Source organism: Anoplolepis gracilipes, chromosome 10, assembly GCF_047496725.1.
Source record: "Anoplolepis gracilipes chromosome 10, ASM4749672v1, whole genome shotgun sequence".
NCBI lineage: Eukaryota > Metazoa > Arthropoda > Insecta > Hymenoptera > Formicidae > Anoplolepis > Anoplolepis gracilipes.
In genome coordinates, this window is record NC_132979.1 from 4,492,743 (window position 1) to 4,517,010 (window position 24,268).

The window sequence follows — 24,268 nt, forward strand, 5'->3', positions numbered from 1 at the left end:
GTACAAATCTCGTACTGTGCATTGATCCTCTTAAATTCCCATGTACCTTCCGTCTTGGCATTAGCATATTATCTTACCTCCGCAACTCCCTCTTCCCTTCATCGCGTCTTTCAACCTCTTTCTGGCACCTCGGCCTTCCTTCTCCCTCTGATTCGCGAAGGACTTCGCAGACACTCGAGAGTTTGTTTTAAAACTCAGATAATCGTTCCAAACTCTCTTGTCGTGTCTTTCTCTTTCTCATTCTTACTCTGTGTCTATATCCTCCGCTAACGTTTCCCCTTTTGTCCCCCTTCTCTTCTCTCTTATCATTCCGCCGAGTCCCGAGGGGAAAATTAGACTGAAATAAAAGTTCTCGCCAATTTTTAAGCGCGTTACACTTGTCTCTAAGGAGGATGAGATTGCGCGGCTCAATCGAAACTCCTCCTCGAGAAATAGACTTAAAGCTTCACGAGTCTTTTCGTCATTGTTACTATTTATAGAACTACGATTACTATTGTTTTTTACATGTACGTAATCCATCTTCTTTTAATGATTTAAACAATATTTTCTTAATTTTTATACAATTTTTTTCTAGAATTTTTTTCAATATTGTGTAACATAAATTTTTTATTGATATGAAAGCAATTATATTTCATTGAATTAGAAATTTTGTTGCGTCGCGTAACAGTAACAAAAGAATTTTAAAATAGCTCCTATAATGTATGATAAAGTTTCAATGGGCCGACGATAATATCGAAAACGATCCGTCATCCGTCTTCATCGGGACAGCTTCGATTGTCGATGGATAAAGGTCTAGTTCCGTCGCTTCTTTTCATTCCTTCATCCTCCCCACCCTCGATTTACTTCGGATCAGGCATACTCGAGTTATTCGTAAGCAACACTCCCTGGCATTATTCGCAAGAAGCGCGGTAGATCCTCCCAGGGCTGAGAAAGATTGGGACAGCTGTCTGTTCTCAGGCAATCAGAAAAACTACCGCCCCCTTTGCCACCTTCCGTCGACGGTATTTCGCTGCCTCCGACGGGCTTAAGGAAAGTACAAGGGTGGCAGCTGCCTCTAGGACGAGCACCCTCTTTTGCGGTTTTTAAGAATCTTAACGCCTTTTCTCCTTTCTCCCTTTATATCTTTTTTCTCTCTCTCTCTCTCTCTTTTCTTACACTTTACATAGGTATTCTCAATTTCATCTTTGCGTTTTATCGCGCTTTATCGGAGTATTAAATCTAATGAGACTTTTACATTTTCTATTTATTAAATTGTTTTTCACATTCAAAAAAATGTCATTATTGGTTTTATGAAAACTCATTACTATCTCGTTTAATATCTTGATTATTTATTTATACAAGAGACAGAGAGATTTTATGACTTGGAGCGAATATGAACAATGTACGTATATTAATTTCTTCGATTTAATTGCAAAATATTAAATAATCTTTCTGTTAACTAACAAAACGATAGACATCTTGAGTGCTCTCCGCGATCGGAGGTATTCACGCTCCAGGAACGAGATGTCAAGAGGGATCCATCAGGCTTAGCGTAATAGATGCGCAGACGACATTAGCATGCCACGCCGATTATTGGCATTAGTCTGCCATCCCGTTATTTCACACACCGGTCATTTATAACCCGTAAACCCTCCCAGCGAATCGATATTGCGTGTGAAAGCTGCTGGATCGCGCAATATCGCGGAATATACCGCGGACGTGCCAATTTTTCCCGATTGTTGACGATGCCAGAAATTTAGAGCGAAAAAACAAATTTGATTTTTCTCGTGTCGGGCAATAAAAAAATATTTCGTATTAATTAAAGCGATACAACGCGTTCGGTGTCGAGAGACTCTACGAATTTTAAGTCTCGAGTGAGACACCCCGTTCGACCTCGCCGAGAGAGATTTACACGCGCGTGTGGCTGTCCCTGAAAAATGTTTACACGCTAACACGCTCGTTCACGCGAACCGATATTTCTTTAAACATTATAAACGAGGTGCACACGAACTCACGCACGCACGCACGCACGCACGCACGCACGCACGCATAGTCGTGGAAGAACCCGCGACGCTTACGTGGCGCTCAGAAATAGAGTCGCAAGGGTTACCAACCCCTGAATTACACGCAGCTCGCCGGCGAGAGCGGTTAAGGGGAGCGAATTTGCATATTATAAGTAGTACACGTTACCGAGCATGATATCATCAGGCCGGGGGACCTCGTTATTCTGTGCATGCGTACAATTCGAGCGTGTGGCAAGCATCTACAGTCTTAGACCGCTTCTCCAAGACGTTCTGGAGAATGTTTTCCAACTTTTGTGATGACTATTTTATCACGGACTTTTAACGATCTTTTAACAACGGAAATAACGGCAAACAGTATTCTTAGTAACAATGGCCCAGTTAACTACTCAATTTTCTCGTTTCAAAAGAAACTCGTTTTAAATTTTCATAGCCAAAAAACTGCATATATTTATATTGGACTTGTAGATATTTATATATATTTATAATTTCATTTTATTTTAATATACATATTGATATCGTAATAATTACACAAGTTTTTTATCTTGTGTTCTGGATTATTCTAATCGTTATTTTTAAGTAAATATCGCGAATTAGAATACGCGATGTTATTATACAAGGAAGACGGCGAGATTCTTGCAAGACGGCACGGCCGGATTAAACGGATAGGCTTCCTAGGGTCGAGTAGGACGTGGTCCTTCGTACGGCAGGAGCTTAAGATATTGTTTCGAAGCAAGGCTGTTGCCTTAGGATAATCAAGAAGACTTAATCCCAACAAGCTTAACGTCGATGAGTTCATAATTTTGGACGTTACTGCTCTGTGAAAATCGCCATCTCTTCGTTGCTCGCCATTTGTCCCTTATAATCACAATTTTACGATCTGTTTTTACTTCAATTATTTAATTCAACATTACATGACAGCTTTCTTATAATTTTGACAAAATAAGAATTAAGTTTAATATTAAATTCAATTTTGCAACGATTTTTGTCTTTCATTTTTTGTTGGTTGTTTTTTTCAAGATATTTAAGATTTAAAATTATTATAAAAAGGGACGATAATTTTCCAGAGCTTCTCGTATTTCCACAGAATAGCTGTTGGAAGCCTAACGATCTTTTTGAAAAGTAAATTCTTTCGCACGTTCCGTCTTCGACGGAGAACGGGCAAATCGTTAAGGCATGCGACAAGGCTTGCTTAACGGGCGAGCTTAATTAATAAGGACACGCGATATCCTAACTCGCAAGACGATGGCAGGATGGTAAAGCATAGCTGAAGCCTCGAGGGAGTCCTTTGTTGTCGAGAGGGTCAGGACGGGCGACCTGCCACTTTAACCCGCCTTAAGGGGGTTGTGCCTTGAGGAGTTTGAAACCTTGTGAGTTTGAAACCCGATGGCCAGGGTCCAGAGAAGAGATTCTACTAGACGTGCACTCTGCAGTACTTTACCTCGTACAGATATATCGTAACGAAAATATGTCTATTGATATCGATGGATATATTCTAAACCACATGAATCTACAAGTTGTCGCGCGCAAGTTTCATTGGCAATAGAGACAACTGTAAATTCTCTTCACCTGAGGAGGCTGAAGATGGGTCACTTGCCTCTTGATGTGCGCCAAGGTCGCAGTAGGCGGAGGATGCAGAGCCATATTGGCGAAAACCAGCCTCTCCTCATAATCGTATTCGCAGAGAATCTTGTTATCACAGAGATAAAATCTGTCGCCCACGCAAAATCTGTAATCAGAAATTAATTTTGTTGCGTTACGCTCGGTGCTACGTTATTAAAATCGAAAAAATAAATATTATTATAATTTTGACAAAATTATAATAATATTTGTAAAATGTTAGAGTAAATTTGTTAAACTAAACGATGACATGATCGTTATCATGTTGATTTATAGTATTTAAAAGTGGCAGAAGGACGGAGGGAAGAAATTTCGTTTAAGAGTTGTGCGAGATAGAGGTAGAGGCGGTAAAGCGTGCTAATTCCTTTTAAGGTCACTTTCCGTTCTGCTCCGCTGAGGAAATTGCTAGAAAATAAAAACAAGCGGCGAAACGCCACCCCTTTTCCGCTTCTTCTAGCGTCTTCCAAGACTTTTAAATGTAAATTTTCAGTCGATTCGCAGACATCGTATTCGGATTACCGTGAATTGGAAGTTTCTCCAATTTTCTCGTTCTTACTTTTTTCTCCTTCTTTACAAACGTATCGACACATGATTTGATAACTCCCTTTTGTCTTCTTATTATTAACAATTAATTATTAAAAATAGATTTTAAATAATATTGTTTAAATACAGTTTAACATACATTAGATAAATGTTGATAAAAGACGTCTGTCCATTTCTGGACGAATGAAAAATCAGAGAGACAGCATCAAAGTGTATTTTAAAATTCAGCGTATAAAAGTCCGGGATTTTGGAGTAATCTGACACGATATACATACCGTTGCACGCAGATTTCGAGATGGCGACGAGGTACCGAACGTGCTCGGCTTGCGATATCGAAAGAAATAAGATTGCCACTGCGAGGGTTATACGCATCGACCAACTGTCGCTCTCGCGAGGGGCGGACCAGCGGGGCCTTTAAAATCAAAGATTTCACATTTTTCGTTTTTATTGCCGGTTTAAAAGTCAATTTTTTCTCTCCTGCGCCCTTTCCGGCGTTCGCATAAAGGACGTTACGCCCGGAAATGCTAAAGAGCCATGAAAGTCGGCTCGTAAGGGCAGCCGACTTGTTCTACCGCGATGGATCGAAGATCCACGAGGGACATGAAAATCGTTTTGCCATGATCCATGGGACTTGAAAATTCTCGTCAGGCGCTGGGAACATCACTCTCTCGACGTTATACTGCGTAGCGCGTTATATCGATCGCGATGTAACGGGCGTGTTCGCGCGATTTGTCTTACAGAAGGGCTGGCAAAAACTTCAAGTCGCTTTTGAGACCCGTTAGATTCCTTGGATATCATTAGTGTAAATTGTAAATTGTTGAGAGAGAATCGCGACCCTCTATTATTTTATTTCTTAACTGCAAATCGCGCATTATTTTTAATTTTATATTATTTTTCTATTTTTAAGAATCTGATGAAAAGAAGTGTGCTAAATATATTTTATATTTATTTCATATTTATTAAGCCAATCTGATAAGTCAACATTATTGCGTGAGCTAATATACATGAATAGATGTAATAAAAAATATATAAATATCCTTATCCATGATATATCATCATTGAGTAAACTTGACAAAAATTCCAGTATTTTACGATGATAAAATCGACGAAATATCCACAAAAGAAACGAATGTGCTTCCATATTGATGAAATGGATTCTCTCTCTTTCTCTTGAAGACGTCGTCGCCAATGAACCGTGTAAACTCCACGTCAGCATAAACGGCGGGATAAAACGTATACAGTGTCGCTTTCGTAATTCACCGGTGAATAATAAAAGCATTTTTCGGTAAGGGGGCAAGCGGGTGTGTGTACGTACATCGGCTACATACGGCCATTGCGTATTCAACGGATGTGCTGTCCCGCGCTGGTATCCTGTTTGGGTTTTATGTCGGGATTTCTCTGTCGAGTGGTTTATACCGGCGCTTATGTAAATGCAGACGTGATTTTTTTCACCACCTACTCGAGCCACCTGAATGTGAACGTTCGCGCGCGGCACATTTGTAGCATTCGAAACGAGTCGGTCGGCCGACGTCGTCTTCTTCCGAGAGGACCATGAAATCGCAATGAGATTCTACAACGTACGTCGCTCATATCCGACAAAATCTGCATTTTTTTTAGTAGATTTCAGTGATGTGTTCTTAGGATGTGGCCGAATAATTTGCACATCGACGAAATCAATGCGCGAAATGAATAAAACTTCTTTGATGAGATATTTTTTTCGTATCGAATATGAATGAATCGAATATAAATTAAAAATAAAGATTATATAAGTGTTATGTGTATTTAATATTTATTTTTTAGGATTAACTTTTAAGTTAAATTGAGTTAAATTTTAATGAAATAATTTATTTATAAACGTCTATTTTTTTTTTTCAAGTGTATATTTAATACAGAAATTTATTAGACATTTATGTGATATCCGGTACAAATAAAACAGTTTAAATTGAATAAGATTTTGAATTATAAATTCTGCTATGTAAAAAGTTCCTAGATTTTCATTAATGTTTAAAGTTAGTGATCGCATGACTTCAACTTTTATTTTCATCGCCATTAAAAATTCTCGTTGATTCAGAAATACAGATGCGATTAGAGATCCGAAATAGCGAACGATGATCATATATTTAGCTTGATTGGCGACGGTATAATTGAACTTAAAATATCTCTCTGATCGCCATATGAAGTCTCGATCGATACAGCCGGAGAGTATTGTAATATATAAATATATTTCTTTCATTGTGTTATCAGTGAAATTAGGACACGTCACGAATTCGAAATACATTAGCATTTCGTACGAACAGGTTTAACATCTACAATCGATTTCATTTATTCAGTTCAATGATTGAGTTAATTTTTACAGTGAATAATACAATTTTCATACATCATAAAAAAAGCATATAACGTTTTAATTTAGTATCCTTCATTGTGCTGTTCTGAATTTTATCGATGAATAATTTTCATCGATAAAATTCAGTCAATCTATTAGTAAGAAAGTCTATGTGGTATAATTTTTTTACATGGTGTCGTGGTAGATACCTGTTTCCATGGGAATAAGAGGAATAGAAAATAAAAAGAGGCAAAATAAGAGTGAGAAAGAGAGGCAAACGTGTGCCGATTGGAACATCTAGCATGAACCACCATAAAAAGCAACGCGCCCTCGTAACGGAGTACGATAAGTGCCGTGCTACGAAGCAAAATCGATCCCGGGGGCAGCTTCGAATCATGCACCATAAAAAGGAACATTACAGAGCAAAGGTGCGAGAAGAGAAAGAGGAGCCGACAGAACGACAGGAAAGAACGATCCTTTATAATGGTATCGTGATTTCGCGTCTAGATATGCGTTATTGCTAATGCGTATTTGCTGATAAACGCTGTTTCTGTAATCTGTAACACTAAACGTTCCAGACATTAGTATTACTGGTTATTTTCATACCTTAATATCGTCTTTATATTTTTGGTTCACGCCGACAGTCAAAAATATATTCTTTTGACAGATTCTTTATTTAAAACCAAAGCGAATTATAGGTATAGAAAAAATTGGCGCAATTTTACAATAATTATTATACTTAACGAAACAAAAATAAATGATAGCGATGTGTGACATTTATAATATATTATAGTTAAGAAGTATCGATTTTATCGAATTAAATAATTTTATTATATAACAATTATTTTTATTTAAAATTTTATTTATAAAACCTATAGAACGTGATATATATAGTTTTTTTAAATGATATACATATATTATATATGCAAATTTGAAAATATCAATTTCTGAATAAAATCATAGCGCATTTCGAAAATCAAGGAAATCATTGGCTAACCGTTAAATGTTCTTCGCGACGCGTTCCTATCGCTGCTAAGTCTCGAGAAAGCCTCTGAGATTCGTTGGCAAACAGTGCGAACTCCGCAATATGGGACGGGAAGCCCCAAACGGCAACACTTCGACGGTAGACAAGTCAAGATCGGTGGGAAAGGTTTACTTGAAGCCAAAGAGGTCCGCGCGGAATGAATTTCGTACTCGATCGTAGAGTCTTCTCCAAGGGTAAAGAGAGAGAGATAGAGAGAGAGAGAGAGAGAGAGAGAGAGATAGAGAGAGAGAGAGAGAGAGAGAGAGAGAGAGAGAGAGAGAGAGAGAGAGAGAGAGAGAGAGAGAGAGAGAGAGAGAGAGAGAGAGAAGAGGCGAGAATAAGGGAGAAATCGAGGTCTAGATCGAGGCAGATAGGTGTATATAAATGTGTACGCGAGTTTGTATGTAGATATAGGAAGGAGAGAGAGAGAGGCAGGAAAACGTCTATACTGCCGGTAGCTGGTGGTGTTCGTGCTGAATTTGCATCAAACTATGAAGAGACAGACACCACCGAACGTCCCTTTTGCCTCCTGCTGCCTACTCCCGAGGCCGCCGCTCTAACACCTGATGGCGCCGCGTCCCCGTCCTCTCACGCGACGCCCCGCAGCCGAGACTAACGCGTTTAGCAGAGACTCGAACCCCTAATCAGATCTTCCGACGGCAACGGGCTTTCTAAGGTGCCGCTAAGTGTGAAGTTAATGGAGAGTCAAGACGTCGCGTCGCGCCGAGAGACGCAAAACTCTTGCCGCGCGCGCGTAACTCTATTGCGTTTATCTTGAAATCGCGAATATTTATTTATTCATCTCCATGATGAAGCTTGACTGATGTGAGGAAAAAAAAATTTAAAAGATTTCGTAGCAAATTGACAGCGATTGCTTTTTTTTACATGCAACTGTAAAAAGTTATCTTTTTTGATATATTTCTTATATATTATTAAATTAAAATTTATAGATTAATTTTACAAACTGCAAATTTGTTAGTTAAAAAAATAATTATATTTTATTTTCTCGATAAATCACAGAATGATGTAATTTTCATTTGGCTATCGATTGATGTTTACGATTGTATCACTGAGCAGTCACATCTCGCTCGTTCTGTCGCGCGACGAACACACTTTGTTGCGATAATGGCTGCTTACCTAGCGCGTTCTCCTGTTAATTAATTCAGACTGTCAGGGTATCGGGGAACCGTGGCGCGCTAATTCGATCAGCAGTGAATTCGCTCGCTCCGGTGGCGAGGGCTCTCGCCGTCAGGCTTCCGGGGAAGGTACCCGAGGAGGAGAGCCTTCGCGCTTCCACGACGGATTTGCTCCGCAGACAGTTGACGTCGCTATCTAAATGTCACTCTAGAAGCGTGTCGGAATGCCACTCGATAACACATAGCGGAGGAGAGCCGCCGCGCCGTCTCGAATCACGTCTCATTGTCCAATGTGCGATCGCATGCGCGAACGATGGACGGATGCTCGAGGACTTCCGCGTCGTTATCGCGAGCGAGGCGACGTTTGAACAAGATGTGCGTCGGGGAGCGTGTCATCTTGTGTATGTCACTTTGAAACAGGGCAAAGCTCCGCATTGACTCGTTCCTCAATGTCATAGCGTATTTAGCAATATTGAGAAATGAAAATAAAATCATCAAAAGTTCCCCGTGACAATTTCATTTATTTAGATTCTTACTGAAATTTAGATATGGAATTAAAAACACAGTCAAACGAGAAAATTAATTTATAAAATTATGTATAGTATATATCTTTTTTTAAACATTCTTCATTTTTTCGAATTAATTGCAAGATATTATTTAATAATTAATAATTTAATCAAGACCGATGATTAATTAATAGTTTGATTATTTCCATTATTCATTAACCATGGTGTGCTATTGATCATTAAATAACCATAATTACTAATTACTTGATTACTTAGTAAACAAACTCAACACACATTAGTTTGATTATATACATATCAACAAATTCTGTAATATATTAAGTTGTAAAACAAAAAAATCTTATATTTTCAATTTTTTAATTAAAATACGTTTAGAAGAAGATATGGATAAATTTTTATGTTAGATTGTGCATGTGTGTATGTACATATCGAGCCTGTTGTTAGTTTTTGCTCGCGAGCAAAACACTCCCCTATCGCGAGTGCTAAGTGAGATGGAAAGAAAATAAAAGAGAACAAAAGCTGAGATTCCATTCATAGATCATCCACATATGTTCATTGTATCATATACGCTGCCAATCGATTCGTTATTGTCAGAAAGAGTTACCGCAGCGTGAATGATTGTGGCTGCGACGAAGACTTCTCCGCTCGACAGTCTGATTGTACGTACACATATTTATTTCAATTTTTCAGTTAGGAATGATAAACTTTAAAATGATCTAAACGTTAAAAGTTACATCTGCTTTCAAGGCAAATATTATTTTAAACATTTTATATAAATTACGCAATTATTATATAATTCCTTTTGATTGGTGTTTCATCTAAAGATTAGCCTTTAAAAAATTTTTTATTTCATAATTATCTACTTAATGATTAATGATTAAAGATTATTGAAGAATTATAAAATTAATGACTAATTTCAGTAATAATTATCTAAAATGATTGCTTAAATCATGAGTATTATAATCAATTACTGTGTCTATCACAATACAATGCAACGTAGAATGCTATAGTATCTAAGAGCCGAAACACTTTGTCTCAAAGATGGCATTTACTTCTGCGCTGATCGCAGAGCACGTTTTCGCAAAGCGGGCGCGGAAACGCGCAGAAATCGTCGTTATTAACCATTCCGGTCGAGTGTTCAGCCGTAAAGCACGCGGAGGGAACATTCGTCTTTCTATTAATTTCTGCGCGGCGCGAAATTACGCGCGTCGGCCAACCCTAAGCCATATTAATATCGTAGATTACGAAGGAAATTAAGACAGCGATGGGTTGCAGATACCGCGGTGGGACTCGGCGTTGTTCCTTTGTTACTTACGGCGAAAGGGTTGAGCCGAGGAGAGTGTTGAATCGTCCTATTCTGCACCTCTTGCGCGGTCGAGAATAGCGCTCAATGTTCCATAGTATTGGTTAATTAAAAAAAAAAATACAGTAAAACTCTGATAACGATGTTGTCGCTTGGATATTAAATAAAATATGCACGACATGCGTTCTTCGATTCCAACACGATTATATTTTTTTTTTTGCGATAATTATATTAAAAAAATGCTTCAAAGTAGAATAGATTTCTTTGAGTTATTTCTTTGATCGTTATTTGTTTGAGAAAAATTATTGAATATGCAAATTAGAATGTGTGTAAATCTTTATTATATATTTACAGAATTGATTTATTCGCTATATCACTGTGTGCTATCGAAATAATCGTCAAAACTTTCGAAACTACGTCGCATTTATCGTCAATGCCAGTTTGCGTTCTGAGAGATTAAGTTACATCACTTTCAGAAACTCAAAGGTGATACGCACAGCCGTGCTTTGTTCGAACGACTGTTCATTTATGATGCCATCGAGCTTGCGGCAGCGCACATTGATACGATGGTATGGCGATAAGAACATCGAGCGATTAAGCGTTATGCGGGTCTATCTCGTACGTTAAACGATGTCTTCTTCTTGCTGGAGAATCGATTACCCGTCGTCCCCGACGTCCCGTAACGACAGAAAAAAACTTTCAAGGCGCGGCGCGCGAAATCACATCAAAGATTATTTCCGTCAATAAAACGGAAGTCGACTCGGTCGGGGAGAAGCTCCGCGAATCGCTCTGCGTGGCATAACAAGACGGGGGGCGGGGGAGGAACGACGGCAAAAGTTGAGAGACGAGGTTGACGGTCGGGGTGGTTAAGGGGTGTCTAAGGGGGTAACTCATAGCGAGAAGAAGACTGGTAAGCCCGGCAATAAATCTACGGTCGCCCGGAGCGAGTACTTATCGGTTCGCCAGGATCGCCAGCGACGTCACGAGTCGCGAGAAAGCCCCGGCGGGCTCTCGTCTCCTTCAAGCAAATTGACGTCGCAGTTCGAAGCGAGATCGAGATCTGACGAGCAGCAATGGCGACGTTTTGTCGGATACCTGCGTGAGCGTACGTATCAGGGTGGAATTGAACAGGGGTCGAGAAATGGGCTGGAGAAATGAAATTTCGGGTAGTTGGCTTTCTCCGAACGTTAGCAGAATACGAAGAGTACGAATGAGTCTTACTGTGAACTCTTTTTTTACGAAAATTATCGCAAAAAAAATGAATTTATGCATATTACATGCATATTTGCGCACATATCGCGAATATAAATTTTGTTAAATATAAAAATGAATTTTATTATAAATTAAATCCTTAAATTTTCACAAATATATAATATATTAATATTATTTGATAAATATAAATTCCATCATGTCATATCCTCGACTTAACTGTCTGAACTCGCTCTCACTCGGTGTTATATATGCTCGCAGGTGCTCGTGGCAGGTACAACGGGTCGATCCGGGAGAAGGTCTGCGTAGCAACAGCAGCAGCACACCGAGGTGAGTCGGATTAAATATGACTTACGGGTAGTACTTAAGTTCTCCTAAGCGTAGCTTCTGGAGTAACATAGCCGAACTTTAGTCGGGGCGAGGCCTTGGCTCGGGGAGCGCGTAGTCGGATCGGGAGGCAAAGTTAACATCGCGCGCGTCCGTGTAGTCGTGACCGGCGGGCATTGTCAAGGTTTCGTTCGAGCAAGTTTACCGGCCCCGTGATTTCACTACGAACAGATTCGCCCGGATTATCGTCGGCGTGCACTCGAGAGAGAACTTGATCCACGGTCGAGGTCCGTAGGAATACATACTCGAAAATTATCGGATTAAATTTCGATCTAATATATATATATATATATCTAATTTCTAAGAAATTTAACGATCTTTCTTAAAATATTTCAGTATTAATTATCGTTATCTTAATTAAATCAATTAATGCCACCACTATCTTCATTACGTTGAATCGTTGAATCTAGTTTAACGTCCGATCGTTGAAATGATGGCCGGACGTGCCACGAATTTTGCAACAATTTGGTATGGTGTTGTCAACGATCTTCGTTCCGCATCAAACGCAAGGGAACACTGAGCGAAATGTATACAGCGAAGTGTACGGGACGTTTAAAAAGCGTTGATTCAATTTTACGCTCAAAAGCGAGGCTCGCTGCCCTCGATCCATAGCCGAGCGCTGTGGATGACAGGGATACCGGCGGTGATGTTGACGTCCCTGTAATTCGACCGGAAAATATCAAAATAGGTTGCATAATCCCGCGAGATATACTCCACCATCTCAATCTTGGCTGGATTTCCAATTCTTTGGATAATTTCTTATATGATCTTCTTTCCAATCGTTTTACAACATTTATTTTTACATTATATATATATATATATATATATATATATATATTTATATTATAATTAAACAATAAAAATATAGCTCAAAAATAGAAAAAATAATTAATTTCCAATAAAGTTTCAGTAGATAAATATTATATATATTTGACATTTCTGAAAATATATATTAACAGAAATATTCTTACTGTAGAATTAAATGTCCTACTTGATTCTAAATTTTTCTTTTATTTACATTCTGCATAAAGTTAGATAGTTTATAACATAAGATGTTATTTAGAAAATGTTATCCTAGAATCTATAGAGGAAACTGAATATATGGCAGGCTTAATCAACAAATTGGTCCCCCAAGGGTTCTCCGTCTTCCGGTATAAGGCCGCGAACACGCATAATTCAAAGTTGCACGAACCGCAGTCTAATTATCCGATCTTGTCGAGAGTTAGGTTGCAGAATCTTGCGTTGAAAACTTCGAATTCTGTTGGCATTTGCGAAACTGCGCCTTTCGACGCGAGAATGAACGAGAGAGGCTCAGATCGAAATATTGACGTGCCGTTAAGTTCGCTTAATTTGTTTAGGAGCAAATGTTGACGGATTATGACGTAGTGTAACTTGTCGCCGAAGTTTTACCTCGTCCGAAATTTCAACCTAAACAAGCTGATAGCTTCCTTATCCTTTAGCCTCGGTCTGACAGCCTTATCTTCTATAGGGCAGCTTGTTTGACTTCCGGCGATGTCTCCTTCTGACCAGACGCACTTGATAACTTGAATATCGCGGGTCTATCTGTGTAGAATAGAAGCATTGGAGAGAGAGAGAGAGATAGAGAGAGAGAGAGAGAGAGAGAGAGAGAGAGAGAGAAAGGAAGAAGATACATACGAGTACGACGGAGTAAGCAACAGAGAGAAAGCCAGACTTGCTACTAAGCTTAGTCAGTTTAATCCTTTCTATGGGTTGATTTTACATTAAGTAAAAGTCCATCAACTTGTGTTGCTCTCAAAATCTTATCACTCTTAAATCACGCCACAAAAATTTTTTAAGTGTAATTTTTTTATACAATATATATATAACAAACTATATTTTTCAAACGCTATAGTTACATATATTTGTTTAAAAGATGATCTAAAGTTTGAAGCAGATGGCTTTCTTTACGATCTTAAGTTTGAATCCATCGAACATTAAGAATGAGAGAAAGAAAGAGGTTAATCCTCGGGAGCAAAGTAACGGCCATATTTCTCAATAAACAATAAATCAGCGGGGTCGCCTAGCAAGGTATAACGCCCCCTCTTATAGATCTACCTTCTCTTTCATTTCCAACTCAGTTGCCGTTTCTTCGAAATAAACCATCTCTTGTTCTATCGCGCGTTCTCTCACTTTCTCTTCTTCGTTTATCTCACTCCCTTCTCTCTCGCTTCTCCGTCTATCGTTCGGCGAGTCTCCAGGCTCCATTAATCTATGGTTATCTACGGCCTGCGTTGGATAAGTGCGTCGGAATGAGCCATTTCACCCTTGGGAGTTCGAATCCATCCTCCACCCTCGTAAGGGAAGGCCATCGAGAGACTGGCCCTTGGGCATCCTCTTTTGCCCTCGCGATGAGCTGTGCAAAACTCACTGCTTAACGAGATCGTAACGACGACGGATGCTTGAGCCAGGCAAAAATGCAGAAATCAAAAGCTATACGCGAAACGGTGTGAAAAAAATGATGATTAAATCTTTGAAATATATTTTTAAAATCCGATTGAATATATATGTACATACTAATACGTCATTTAAGTGCAAATTGCCGCCATACGATAAAACGTCGAAAAATTACGCGAGCACGTATAAATTATGCAAAAACGACACTGAATTTTCCTTTTCTCTTCTCTCGCATAAATTTCCTCGGCCGATAAATTTTGAAGCTTCAAAGTTGTATCAAAATGACATAAAAAGGTACGTGAAACGTCGAGCGTTCGCGATAAAAACTGCGAGGACGCGTAAGACGGGTGCGCAAACGATCTCGTTCCCCCTCCCCCGTTCCTTCGCCTCTCAGACATATCCGGTCGTAGCCCGCGCCACTTCGTTGTCCTCCGTGGTGAGTAATGCTCCTAGGTTATCTTTTCACCTTCGAGTCCCGTAAGTAAAGGCGGAAAGCGTCCCCTTGTCTCCGCCGTTTGGCTCGATCTAACGAACTAAAGAACAACTTTACTTTGCATGCGTCTCAACGATCTGCTAAAAGGGAAAGGGAGGTACGATAGGGGATTGTCGACGTGAACGACGACGATGGGCCGCACCTTTATCGCCGGAAAAGTTAAGTGGAAGAAAATGCGTCGACTAAGAATGCGGGAGGGATAGGCGCGAGTCCCTCGGAGATGGTGAAACAAAGTTGAAATTGATGCACTGGACGGGTGCTAGAATCTACGAAGCTTACAGTCGCGCGTGTAGAAAGAGAGAGAGGGAGCACCAGGAAAGCTTCGTTCTTCAAAAGTTTCTCTCGGCCGTCCCGATGGAACGGAATCGATTATAGACGTGCGTGCGTGCGTACGTGCGTGCTAGCTCGTTGCGATACAATCTATCGTACTCGAGCAATGCGCTTATGGTGTAAGCTTATTATAAAGCTACTGCTTACGACGGCTCGGGTCTTGTGCCGCGCTCTCTGATCAAATTTCTGATTAATAAAATAATTATTACAAGTGAAAAAATTCTATTGCAACACTAATTTCAAAATCGATCAGTTACAGACTAGGCTGATCGCGTCGACAACTATAATCTCGCAAGGGGAATTTATGTATATATATCGCATAATCTCGTCGTATTATCCCGCGGCAACTATGCGCTGTCTAGCGAAGTGCTGTTGAATGTGACAAGTGATATTATTAGTTAACGCGCCGCGTTTACTCCCTGCATGCCAGTAGATACAGGGTGTCTACGGCAGACTTTGCGTAACTCAGAAACCAAATGCGTCGGAGGGGGAGGCGACTCGCCTCGCCTCGCCTCGCCTCGCCTCGCCTCGCCTCGCCTCGCCTCGCCTTGGTTCTATGATCTGCCAAAAACAGATCTCGCGAACGTCACTGTTTGCGAGAGATGCTTGTTCGATCATGAAGGATCCTTTTAATTAACGTCTACGTCAAGAAAATGCACTCGTTGGCAATCACGATGAAATAAAATTAAGCACATTTTCCAGATTTTACGTCGACATAATTCACTATGCTCTCAAGATAGATATTAAAAGACAGATCGAAAAAAAAAAAAAAAAAAAAAAAACCGGAGAGTAGATTAACAATAAAAGCGTGAGAAAATCAGGCGTTATGCGCCTGATCACGGCGGATATAAATTCTTCCCATTGTCGATAAACATCGGCGCATTGTTTCGGTGTAGCGTGCGCGATCGTGACGAAGCACTGGGTAGGCAGATTATAAATCGCGAATGTTGAGCACGAGAGGTGGAGGTGGCGGCCGTTCGATAAATTGGGATTTTATTATCGCTAATAACCATTCAAAATTATTATGCGTTGATATTTATGCCGAGGCTAACCGCCCCTTCCTCCCGTGTCTATATTATACACGGCGAAAATTACGCATATACAAACACACATATACGCACACGTGCGAGCGAGCGCAAACCGCGCCCTTCCGCGAGAGTAGGATGGAGGGAGGAGAGAAGCAGTGCGATTTTGGTGATCGCATTTTGGCTATTATTTACGCGTCGCGTGCATACGGTTTTCGCCTCTACGGGGCTTACGAATGTTTATCGGCAAAAATTAACGGGCAATTTGTTCGGGCGCATTGTCGACGGTAATTATTATTTTATCGACGGTCACGCGCGCACGACCGATCTCTTGTTACCTCCCCTTATTATTTATTGGTCCGTGTTCCGTTTTGCGAACGCACCGAACGCTATTATCGCAAGAGCTCCAATTGCGTTATGCAGTTTTGTGCATTAAAACCGACCGCGCGATATCGCCGACGCGTTTAATATAGCGTCATTTATTATGGTGTATGAGATACGACTGCGGAATAAGAAATTTAGGTTGCGATACAGAACAATTAACGGCACGAAAGTCTCCAATTATAGTAGTTGTAGATATTTAAATCTTTCTCCACGCACGATGAGAACGTGTATGATATTCCTCGGGACAGGAAAAAGACAATAAACTTAATACGTACGCAACACATTTATTATTATTGAAGGGTTCCGCACCCGTACGTTTCTAATTCACCGAATTGGCATAAAGAGGGGAAGCCTAGTGCGCGCGCGCATTAATTTATGACGCTCATTACGATCGATTTGCCGGGATTTCAACGATTCGTTTACTTTACACTCACGCGTCCCATTTCACGATCATGCAAATCTCGCGCAATTTCTCGCGAGAAATTAGTCCCGTCGCGTGATGAACGCGCCAAGAACTATCTTCGGTGCCGTGCCGCAAAATCGCGCGTCGCGTTTTTCGTAATTGGCTCGCTTTATGCCGGGCCATGCGCGCGGAACGAAAAATATATATATACGCGTATATACATATATATATATATTGTTTTCACGGCACGACGCGTGGTCATCGCGCACAAACACGTTGCGGATTATATCGAATGCGGGACGATCGCGAGCGCGGACACGCGTGTCGTTGCCGCGATTACATCGCATCGTGTAACCCGAAACCCTCGATCCTCGAAGAGACAATTTTTTCCGCCAGGCCGACGCTGCATCACTCACGTTAATAAATAAACGTCCGTCTCTGTGTGTCGTTTCTGTGTGTGGATTTGCATTTTATTTCGTAAAACATGAATCTCGCACGCCACGCAGAACGCTAGGGCGAAAAGTAGCTATACTCTAAATTTTGTGAATTGATAATTATTTAGAGAATTTATCATTTGATGTTTCGCATTTGCATTTGCTACACGCATAATGCACTCAAAATACAACTGTTTATATATATATAAAGCACGTTAGTTTTTGCGCAATAATGAGTAGCTTTTTATAAATTGCATTTGCGCGCACAATTAAACTGATCGTATTGGAGTGTTTACGATCGCATTTCAAGTATAATTATAGTAAATCTAGACAGGGATGGCTAGCCCGCGGCGAATCGCATTAGTTTCTATAACGATATTTGTTGCGGTCGGGCAATTTAGGTATCGTTTTATCGGTGGCATAATATACAATTCGTGTATATACAATATATATTTTATAGAGTGCGCGAAATATATAAAGAGAAGAGGATATGGAAAAGGAAGAGAGAGAGAGAGAGAGAGGAAAAGAGAGAGAGAGAGAGAGAGAGGGAAATACGATACACGGTTGACTGTGTACGTTCACGTATTATGCACACACATACACGAGCGCGTCCCACATCGGCTAATCTCGTATTTGCGCGATTAATTCTACGCGTTTAACGGAATCCCGTGTCTCGCTAATTACTCTGTCGCGAGCATTTCGCGCGTGCACTGACGATGCTGTTTTCACGTTAATTATGGAATCCGTTGGCTAATGGGTCATACGAATAAAAGTGAGGGAAAATGCTCTTGGCAGAAACTAAAAGTAGAATTATTTCAAAAGTATGTAAAAGCTAAAGCATATCGTATCTGTCATTTAAATAATCTTTTCTTCACAGAAAAGATTATTTATTTACTCGCTATATATTTTGCTTCAACATGATTTTGATTATAACAAATTGTTTGCCGCAAATAACTTTACACGACGAACGAGTCAGCTGTGCCTCGCTGTATCGTATATTACGTAAGAGTGACGTGTATCGTCCGCGTATATTGCGTACGACGAGTTTAAAGCTACGTTTAAGCCGTATAGGGATTAGGTGCGTCTATTTTCTAGCAAGGTCTCTAAACCGGAGATTAAAGCCATCGCTGTGCGGGAGGGCGCTCCAAAAATCCAGGGATTACGTCTAGGCAGCAACGGCGACGGCGGATATGAATTAATTTCGACGTTAAGAGCTATCGCGTCTCTCATTTATAACAACGGCCTCTTTTTGCGCGTTTCCTATCGCTCTCTCAAATCCATGAGTAGGTACGTCCCGTAAACGTCCACCTTGTCATAAAATTATTTACTGCCTAAGGTATTTCAAAAATATAGAAGAAACTTCGAAAAAGTATATTTGAAATAACACAACTTGTAGATAAAAGTTTAAAATATTTTCTTTAATTTCTTGGTGAAATTATGTAATATTTCCGTAAAGTATACTTGAAAAACGAGAGGAGAGGAATCTTTAATTTTATGAGCGAAAGGACTCAAAATAAAGACGAAACACATCTCGTAACGATTTCGCACTTCTGAAAACTCCCCGGAACGTTACTAACGCAGAGTGCGTTGATGCATTTCGTTGCAGCCGGTACGGGGGGGGGGGGGGGACGGAAGGGGTTTTTCGGCGTGTCGGGGGTGCTTTTGGCGCTGACAATACCGCAATGCACAGGTTGGCCTAATAAAACTATGATCGCCGGATAAAACAGTGCAGTGCACGCTGGTAATTAGCGGTATACATAAATCATTGACAACGCGCCGCGTAAATGCGCGTACGCACATGTACGTGCACACGTTCGGTTACGCGTGTGTGCACGCCTATTACAAACCACCCCCGCACGCTGCCGCCTCTGGCAAATGCCCTTCCCCGTCTCCGCCGACCCCCGTGCCCTCGTCGACCACGGCTCGCCGAGTAAACGAATACACGTGTAACGACCAACGCAAACGTTGTGACACTTGCCTCTTCTCTTCCTTTCACACGAGTGATCTTTGATTTTGTACGCTTTTATCTGAATTTACGAAAGAGACTAGAAAAAATGTTGCGAATCGATCGACATCGAGATATGAGAAAACGACACTTAGATTTTACTGATTTTAAAATTACTTTTTTCCTTGGCGTAATGTTTTACGCTTAATAAAATGACATTTAGATGAAACATTATATCGTTATTTATAATGGAAAAATATGACTAGCGCGAGGCACTATTTTTAGTATTGGAGATTTATCAAGGGTTTCAAAAAACGCAACATTATTCATTTAAAGCGTTGACGGGAAGAATCTAGAAAATGTTTTACGCTCTTTTTAAAAGTTGATACAACAGTTTGAAGGGAAATTCAGGCGACAATGTTAACTTCTTTTTAAATAGCGCCCGTACTTTTTTTTTTGTATTATTATAATAATATTGTTGCAGAGGTGTTATATGGATTCTTCATTGTGTTTATTTCAAAATCGAATCCATCGAATTCTCTGCATATGACAGATTCGAATCACTGCCAGATGCATAGATACCTTACTCGCAGCAGGTCATAAAGGTCGTTCCTCGCACTTGAGAATTGTCTCGTCGTTCGCTCGAGTAATTTGATCCTTCCCCCTTCTCCCCTGTAGCGCTTTTCATTTATAATCGCGACACACCTATTACCACGTGCGTTTGCTATGTATCGTTTTGAAATGCACACAAATGCTCATGCTATCGATAGCACTCTCTCTCTTTCTCTCTCTCTCTCTCTCTCTCTCTCTCTTTCTCTATCTCTTTCTCGCTCTCTTGACAGGGCTTTAGAGGGATGCGCGCGTTTGCCGCGCGCTGGTATCTGGCACCGGGGGGGCCCATCGACGGTAGGGAATGAGCGGGCAGGCAGGCGGGGGAAGGGGGAGGAGAAGTGGCAGGTCTATCGCCATCGGAGCCGGCAATGCGAGTCTAGGTTATCCGGTGACAAAGCAGGTTCGACTCGCGCGCGCAACGAGGCCCTCTCGGCACGTCGGATTATCACCATTGAAAATGATGCAACCGAAACCCTACTGTTCGGATGCAGCCGCGCTTGAACGCGATACGTGCACGCGGCGCGGCGCAACCAAAACCGGAAGCGAATTCCTTGTCGCGTCGCACAGGAATTTATTGTCGATCTCGGGGCGCAAACGATTACGGCTTTGTACTCGAGGTTTACAGATTTGCCTTTGTCGTTTGTTATTCCAAAGTTTAATCTCTTTGCGATTTCTTCTCTCGCGACACGTGGCGTACGCAGACATTGCGCAACGAAAGCGTATATGAATTTTTAGTAAAATGTTGTTCGTAAATATAAGACTCGTCTGTCACATGAGCATTGAGCGAATTTGTTTTATGTTTAAAATAAAATATAACTACGAAACATATATATATATATATATATATATATATATATATATATATAAAATTTTTATTTATTAACTGACGATAAATTTTTCTCCGTACGTTTCTATCTACTCGGTCATCTATTGAATGAAATTCCGGAAACGATTCTCTCACTAGTGACACCGTGTCGATTGGTTCACCGCGATCACTATGTTCGCGCACGATGGGCGCGTTTTATCGAGGATTCAGCGTCGACCGCAGGTTGAAAATTATTGACACCATTGTGGAACGCAACTTTCAGCAAAACGAGACAATTGGCTGGATTCTTGCGCTGGATTCGGATACGCGAGACGATCGGCGACAGAGCGTGGAAGGTAAGGCGAACCACCCCCCGGGGGGTTGTAGCTAAATTGGCGGCAGTATATTACCGGTCGAGCCGGCGCATTTAATTTGAATATAATCGCGAAAGGAGATCTCAGAAGCTCGAGGGCACTCCGTGGCGCGGGGCTGCGTGACGGTGACCGGAAGTGCTCCCGGGACACCGGAAACAAAATGGCCGCTTTATCTTTCTCACTCTCTCTCTTTCCTCAACCCTTTCTCGACCACATCATCTCCACCCGCCGTGGCGGCGTCACTTCGTCCTATCGCATACGACCTACCTATATACTGCTTACTTACCCGGTTGCGAGAGCGTCCGCCCTCTTTCTCACCCTTGCCTTACTCTCGAGAGAATCGTAGGACGAAATTAACTTTGCATTGTCCTTAGGTTCCGAGGATTCGCACGGTGAAGCTATCGGAGACTCAAAAGTTGAGACACAAGTTCGATAAGCAACTATAATAATTGAGAGACACAATGATAGCGTATACTATTTATCGCGCAGGAAGGGCTAGACTTTTTTTATCTACGGTTTTTATTTCCTCTATTAGAGATACTCGGTACATTAATTACATTTCTCTTAAACAGACGGAATGTCCTACTTCTGTTTACGTTCTACTTTTATGTTGCATTGTTATTTAATAGCAAATGTATTATTAACTGATCTCTGCGTTTAGCTGAGCTCCCTTTGTTCAATGAAAATTTCTACGTGATTGTCATTTATTGTATTAGCTTTTATTTCACTTATCAATGTTTTATCATTTTATATAATCAAATTTGAAATTAAAATTTTATTAAAACAAAGTTTGACAAATGTAGTTTTATTCTTTGAAGAACATTTTTCTTGTCTATAATTATTTTTTAATTGTTAATTATTCAAAAATTGTAGCTGCATCAATGTTTTTTTAGAATCGAATCGAATTTAATCAAGTCAAAGAATATGTCATCAAAAAATAATGCCGTATAAAATATCTCGTATAGATTTTCGATATAAACATATTATTAAATATCGAATTAAATATTTGACGCAATAGAAGAGATAATATACGATCCAGGCGTGGTATTCATGTTTCGCGACGCTTATTATAACAGGCGTCGCTATGGGAAAGTCGATAAACGGTGTCAATGTCGTAGGGTTACGTGTAACTGCTCGTTCGCAGGTAAGGGAGTTTAGTGATTTAGGAGTAATTGCGATGCCGGGCGATGATTCGCGTGGGAATGCAACAGGGCACCGTGTTCGATAAGCTCCGCGGAACAATAACAATTAAACCGGCTAACTCGTAATGCCAAAATACAATATAAGCACGAACAATGCTGCGCCCGTCAGTCGGGGTGGGACGAACGGTCGTCCGACAATGCCCGCCGTGCTTTCGTTAGACAAAAGCGAGATTCTCTCGAAGCGCTTCCTTCGAGCAGAGATCGTAAGTCGAGGAAGAGCTTAAGCCGGTCGCGTCTTACTACACGTCGCGGTCGTTTCAGAGAGTGCGCGCGAGAAGAGAGATCGTAGAATTTAATTAAAATCTACCCGACTGTGCTCGCGCGAACGCGCGAACGCGCGAAACTTTACGTTTCAGAAAATGTTGCGGGAGGGGATGGGAGAGAAGAGTCGACGACGCTGTAATTTACGAGCGCGTACATTCGCTTTTTCATTATACGATAATTATCAACGCATGATTATTGATACAATTATTTGACAAGCTAATAACGTGGCGTGTGTACATATCTCCCGTTGCTGGTTATTAATTAATTATTGCGATGCATTAACTGTATTATGTTGATGACAATCGCGCGCTGCCAAAGCCGATTTTCGTCGCCCAAAACTTTTGCCGCAAAATCCCAGCAATATGGACAAATTGCCTGCTTATTTTCGTGCTCGCTTGCGCGAATATGACAGAAAGGAGGCCGAGGAAGCAGAGAATGAATTTCTTCATTCGTTTTGCATATTTCATTCTCACGCGCGTAGCGAGAAATTTTAAATCAAAACGCAGTTTATGTTCGCAATGTGCAACCTCTGACGAATTGGTGGTTAAAATGCAGTCCTGATAAATTTGGAAACTGCGCGACGCACAAAGTGCGTCATCGGCTTTAAACAGCGTGCACGCGCCGAGAGATACTCGCAACCGATGGGACGGTATAAATTTGATATTTTTTATCCGTGCGTTTCGATCGCCGTGAGATATTAGCCGAGAGAATCACGATGGGAAAACAGACGGAAGAGTTCGCCTCGTTAATGCCATATGATGGGATTTTATAATTCATTGCGCACGTTTTGATTCGCTCAATTCATGGCCTTCCTCTTATTATTGTTTGAGAAAACACCATTGATAATGGTGTTATATCGTTGTAGATGAAGTATAATTACATTAGCGAGAATAATTGCACTACGTATTATAAAAAAATATTTGAGAGTCACACACTTAATATTTTAATTTTCCCGTTACAGGTCACTTATAAATTTACATTTTATCATGCGAGCATTAAACGTAGAAATTTAAATTACGTTATTTAATCCTCTCAGTAATCCTGTCGATAAAATTAGTTTTACATAACATGCGATGTGTTTAAATATAAGCATACTAAAACAGTTTTCAGTATCATAAGTGTGCCATTTACTTTCTAATAATTTTTTACTTAGTAGTAAACGAGAGTCGAAACAGAATGGACTGCATGTAAGATGATGATATCAAGAACATTAGCATATAAATTAAAATTTTCACATAATTATAGAGTTATCGTGAAAGTTTATCGTAAAAAGACATCAATATACTGAAACGCTATAATAAAATACAACAATCCTCTAGTTAGTCTTCCAAGGACTAAATTTCCATACTTTAACTCGCAAAGAATTCGTCCAATTGTACTCGAGGCTTTTATTATCGTCGCGTTTACACGTCCACTCGTCAATGAGTAATCCGCATTTCCGTATCGCGATACAAACTAGGGTGAGAAAGAGAGAAAGAGAAAGAAACTGAGATTTCACCCTTACCGAGTTCCC

General features: G+C 40.5%; 1 protein-coding gene and 1 long non-coding RNA gene across 6 annotated transcripts in view; one reads left to right on the top strand and one right to left on the bottom strand.

The window, feature by feature from the left end:
* LOC140670015 (uncharacterized) overlaps nucleotides 1–12,136 on the top strand; it is a 38,257-nt gene extending 26,121 nt beyond the window's left edge. Inside the window, exon 3 of the long non-coding RNA XR_012047458.1 lies at nucleotides 11,944–12,136. This is a non-coding gene — a long non-coding RNA (uncharacterized lncRNA). The remainder of the gene's footprint in view (nucleotides 1–11,943) is intronic.
* Nucleotides 1–24,268, bottom strand: part of LOC140670005 (LIM domain only protein 3) — an 81,038-nt gene that overhangs the window by 7,944 nt on the left and 48,826 nt on the right. For 3 of the 5 annotated variants that reach the window (XR_012047452.1, XM_072900329.1, XM_072900327.1), the window contains exon 5: nucleotides 3,570–3,729. Coding sequence is in view for 3 of the 5 variants with exons in the window: in XM_072900329.1 (XP_072756430.1) it covers nucleotides 3,570–3,729 (160 nt within the window). In the remaining 2 variants the exon portion in view is untranslated. The remainder of the gene's footprint in view (nucleotides 1–3,569; nucleotides 3,730–24,268) is intronic. The other 2 variants (XR_012047453.1, XM_072900330.1) reach the window with 1 other exon arrangement.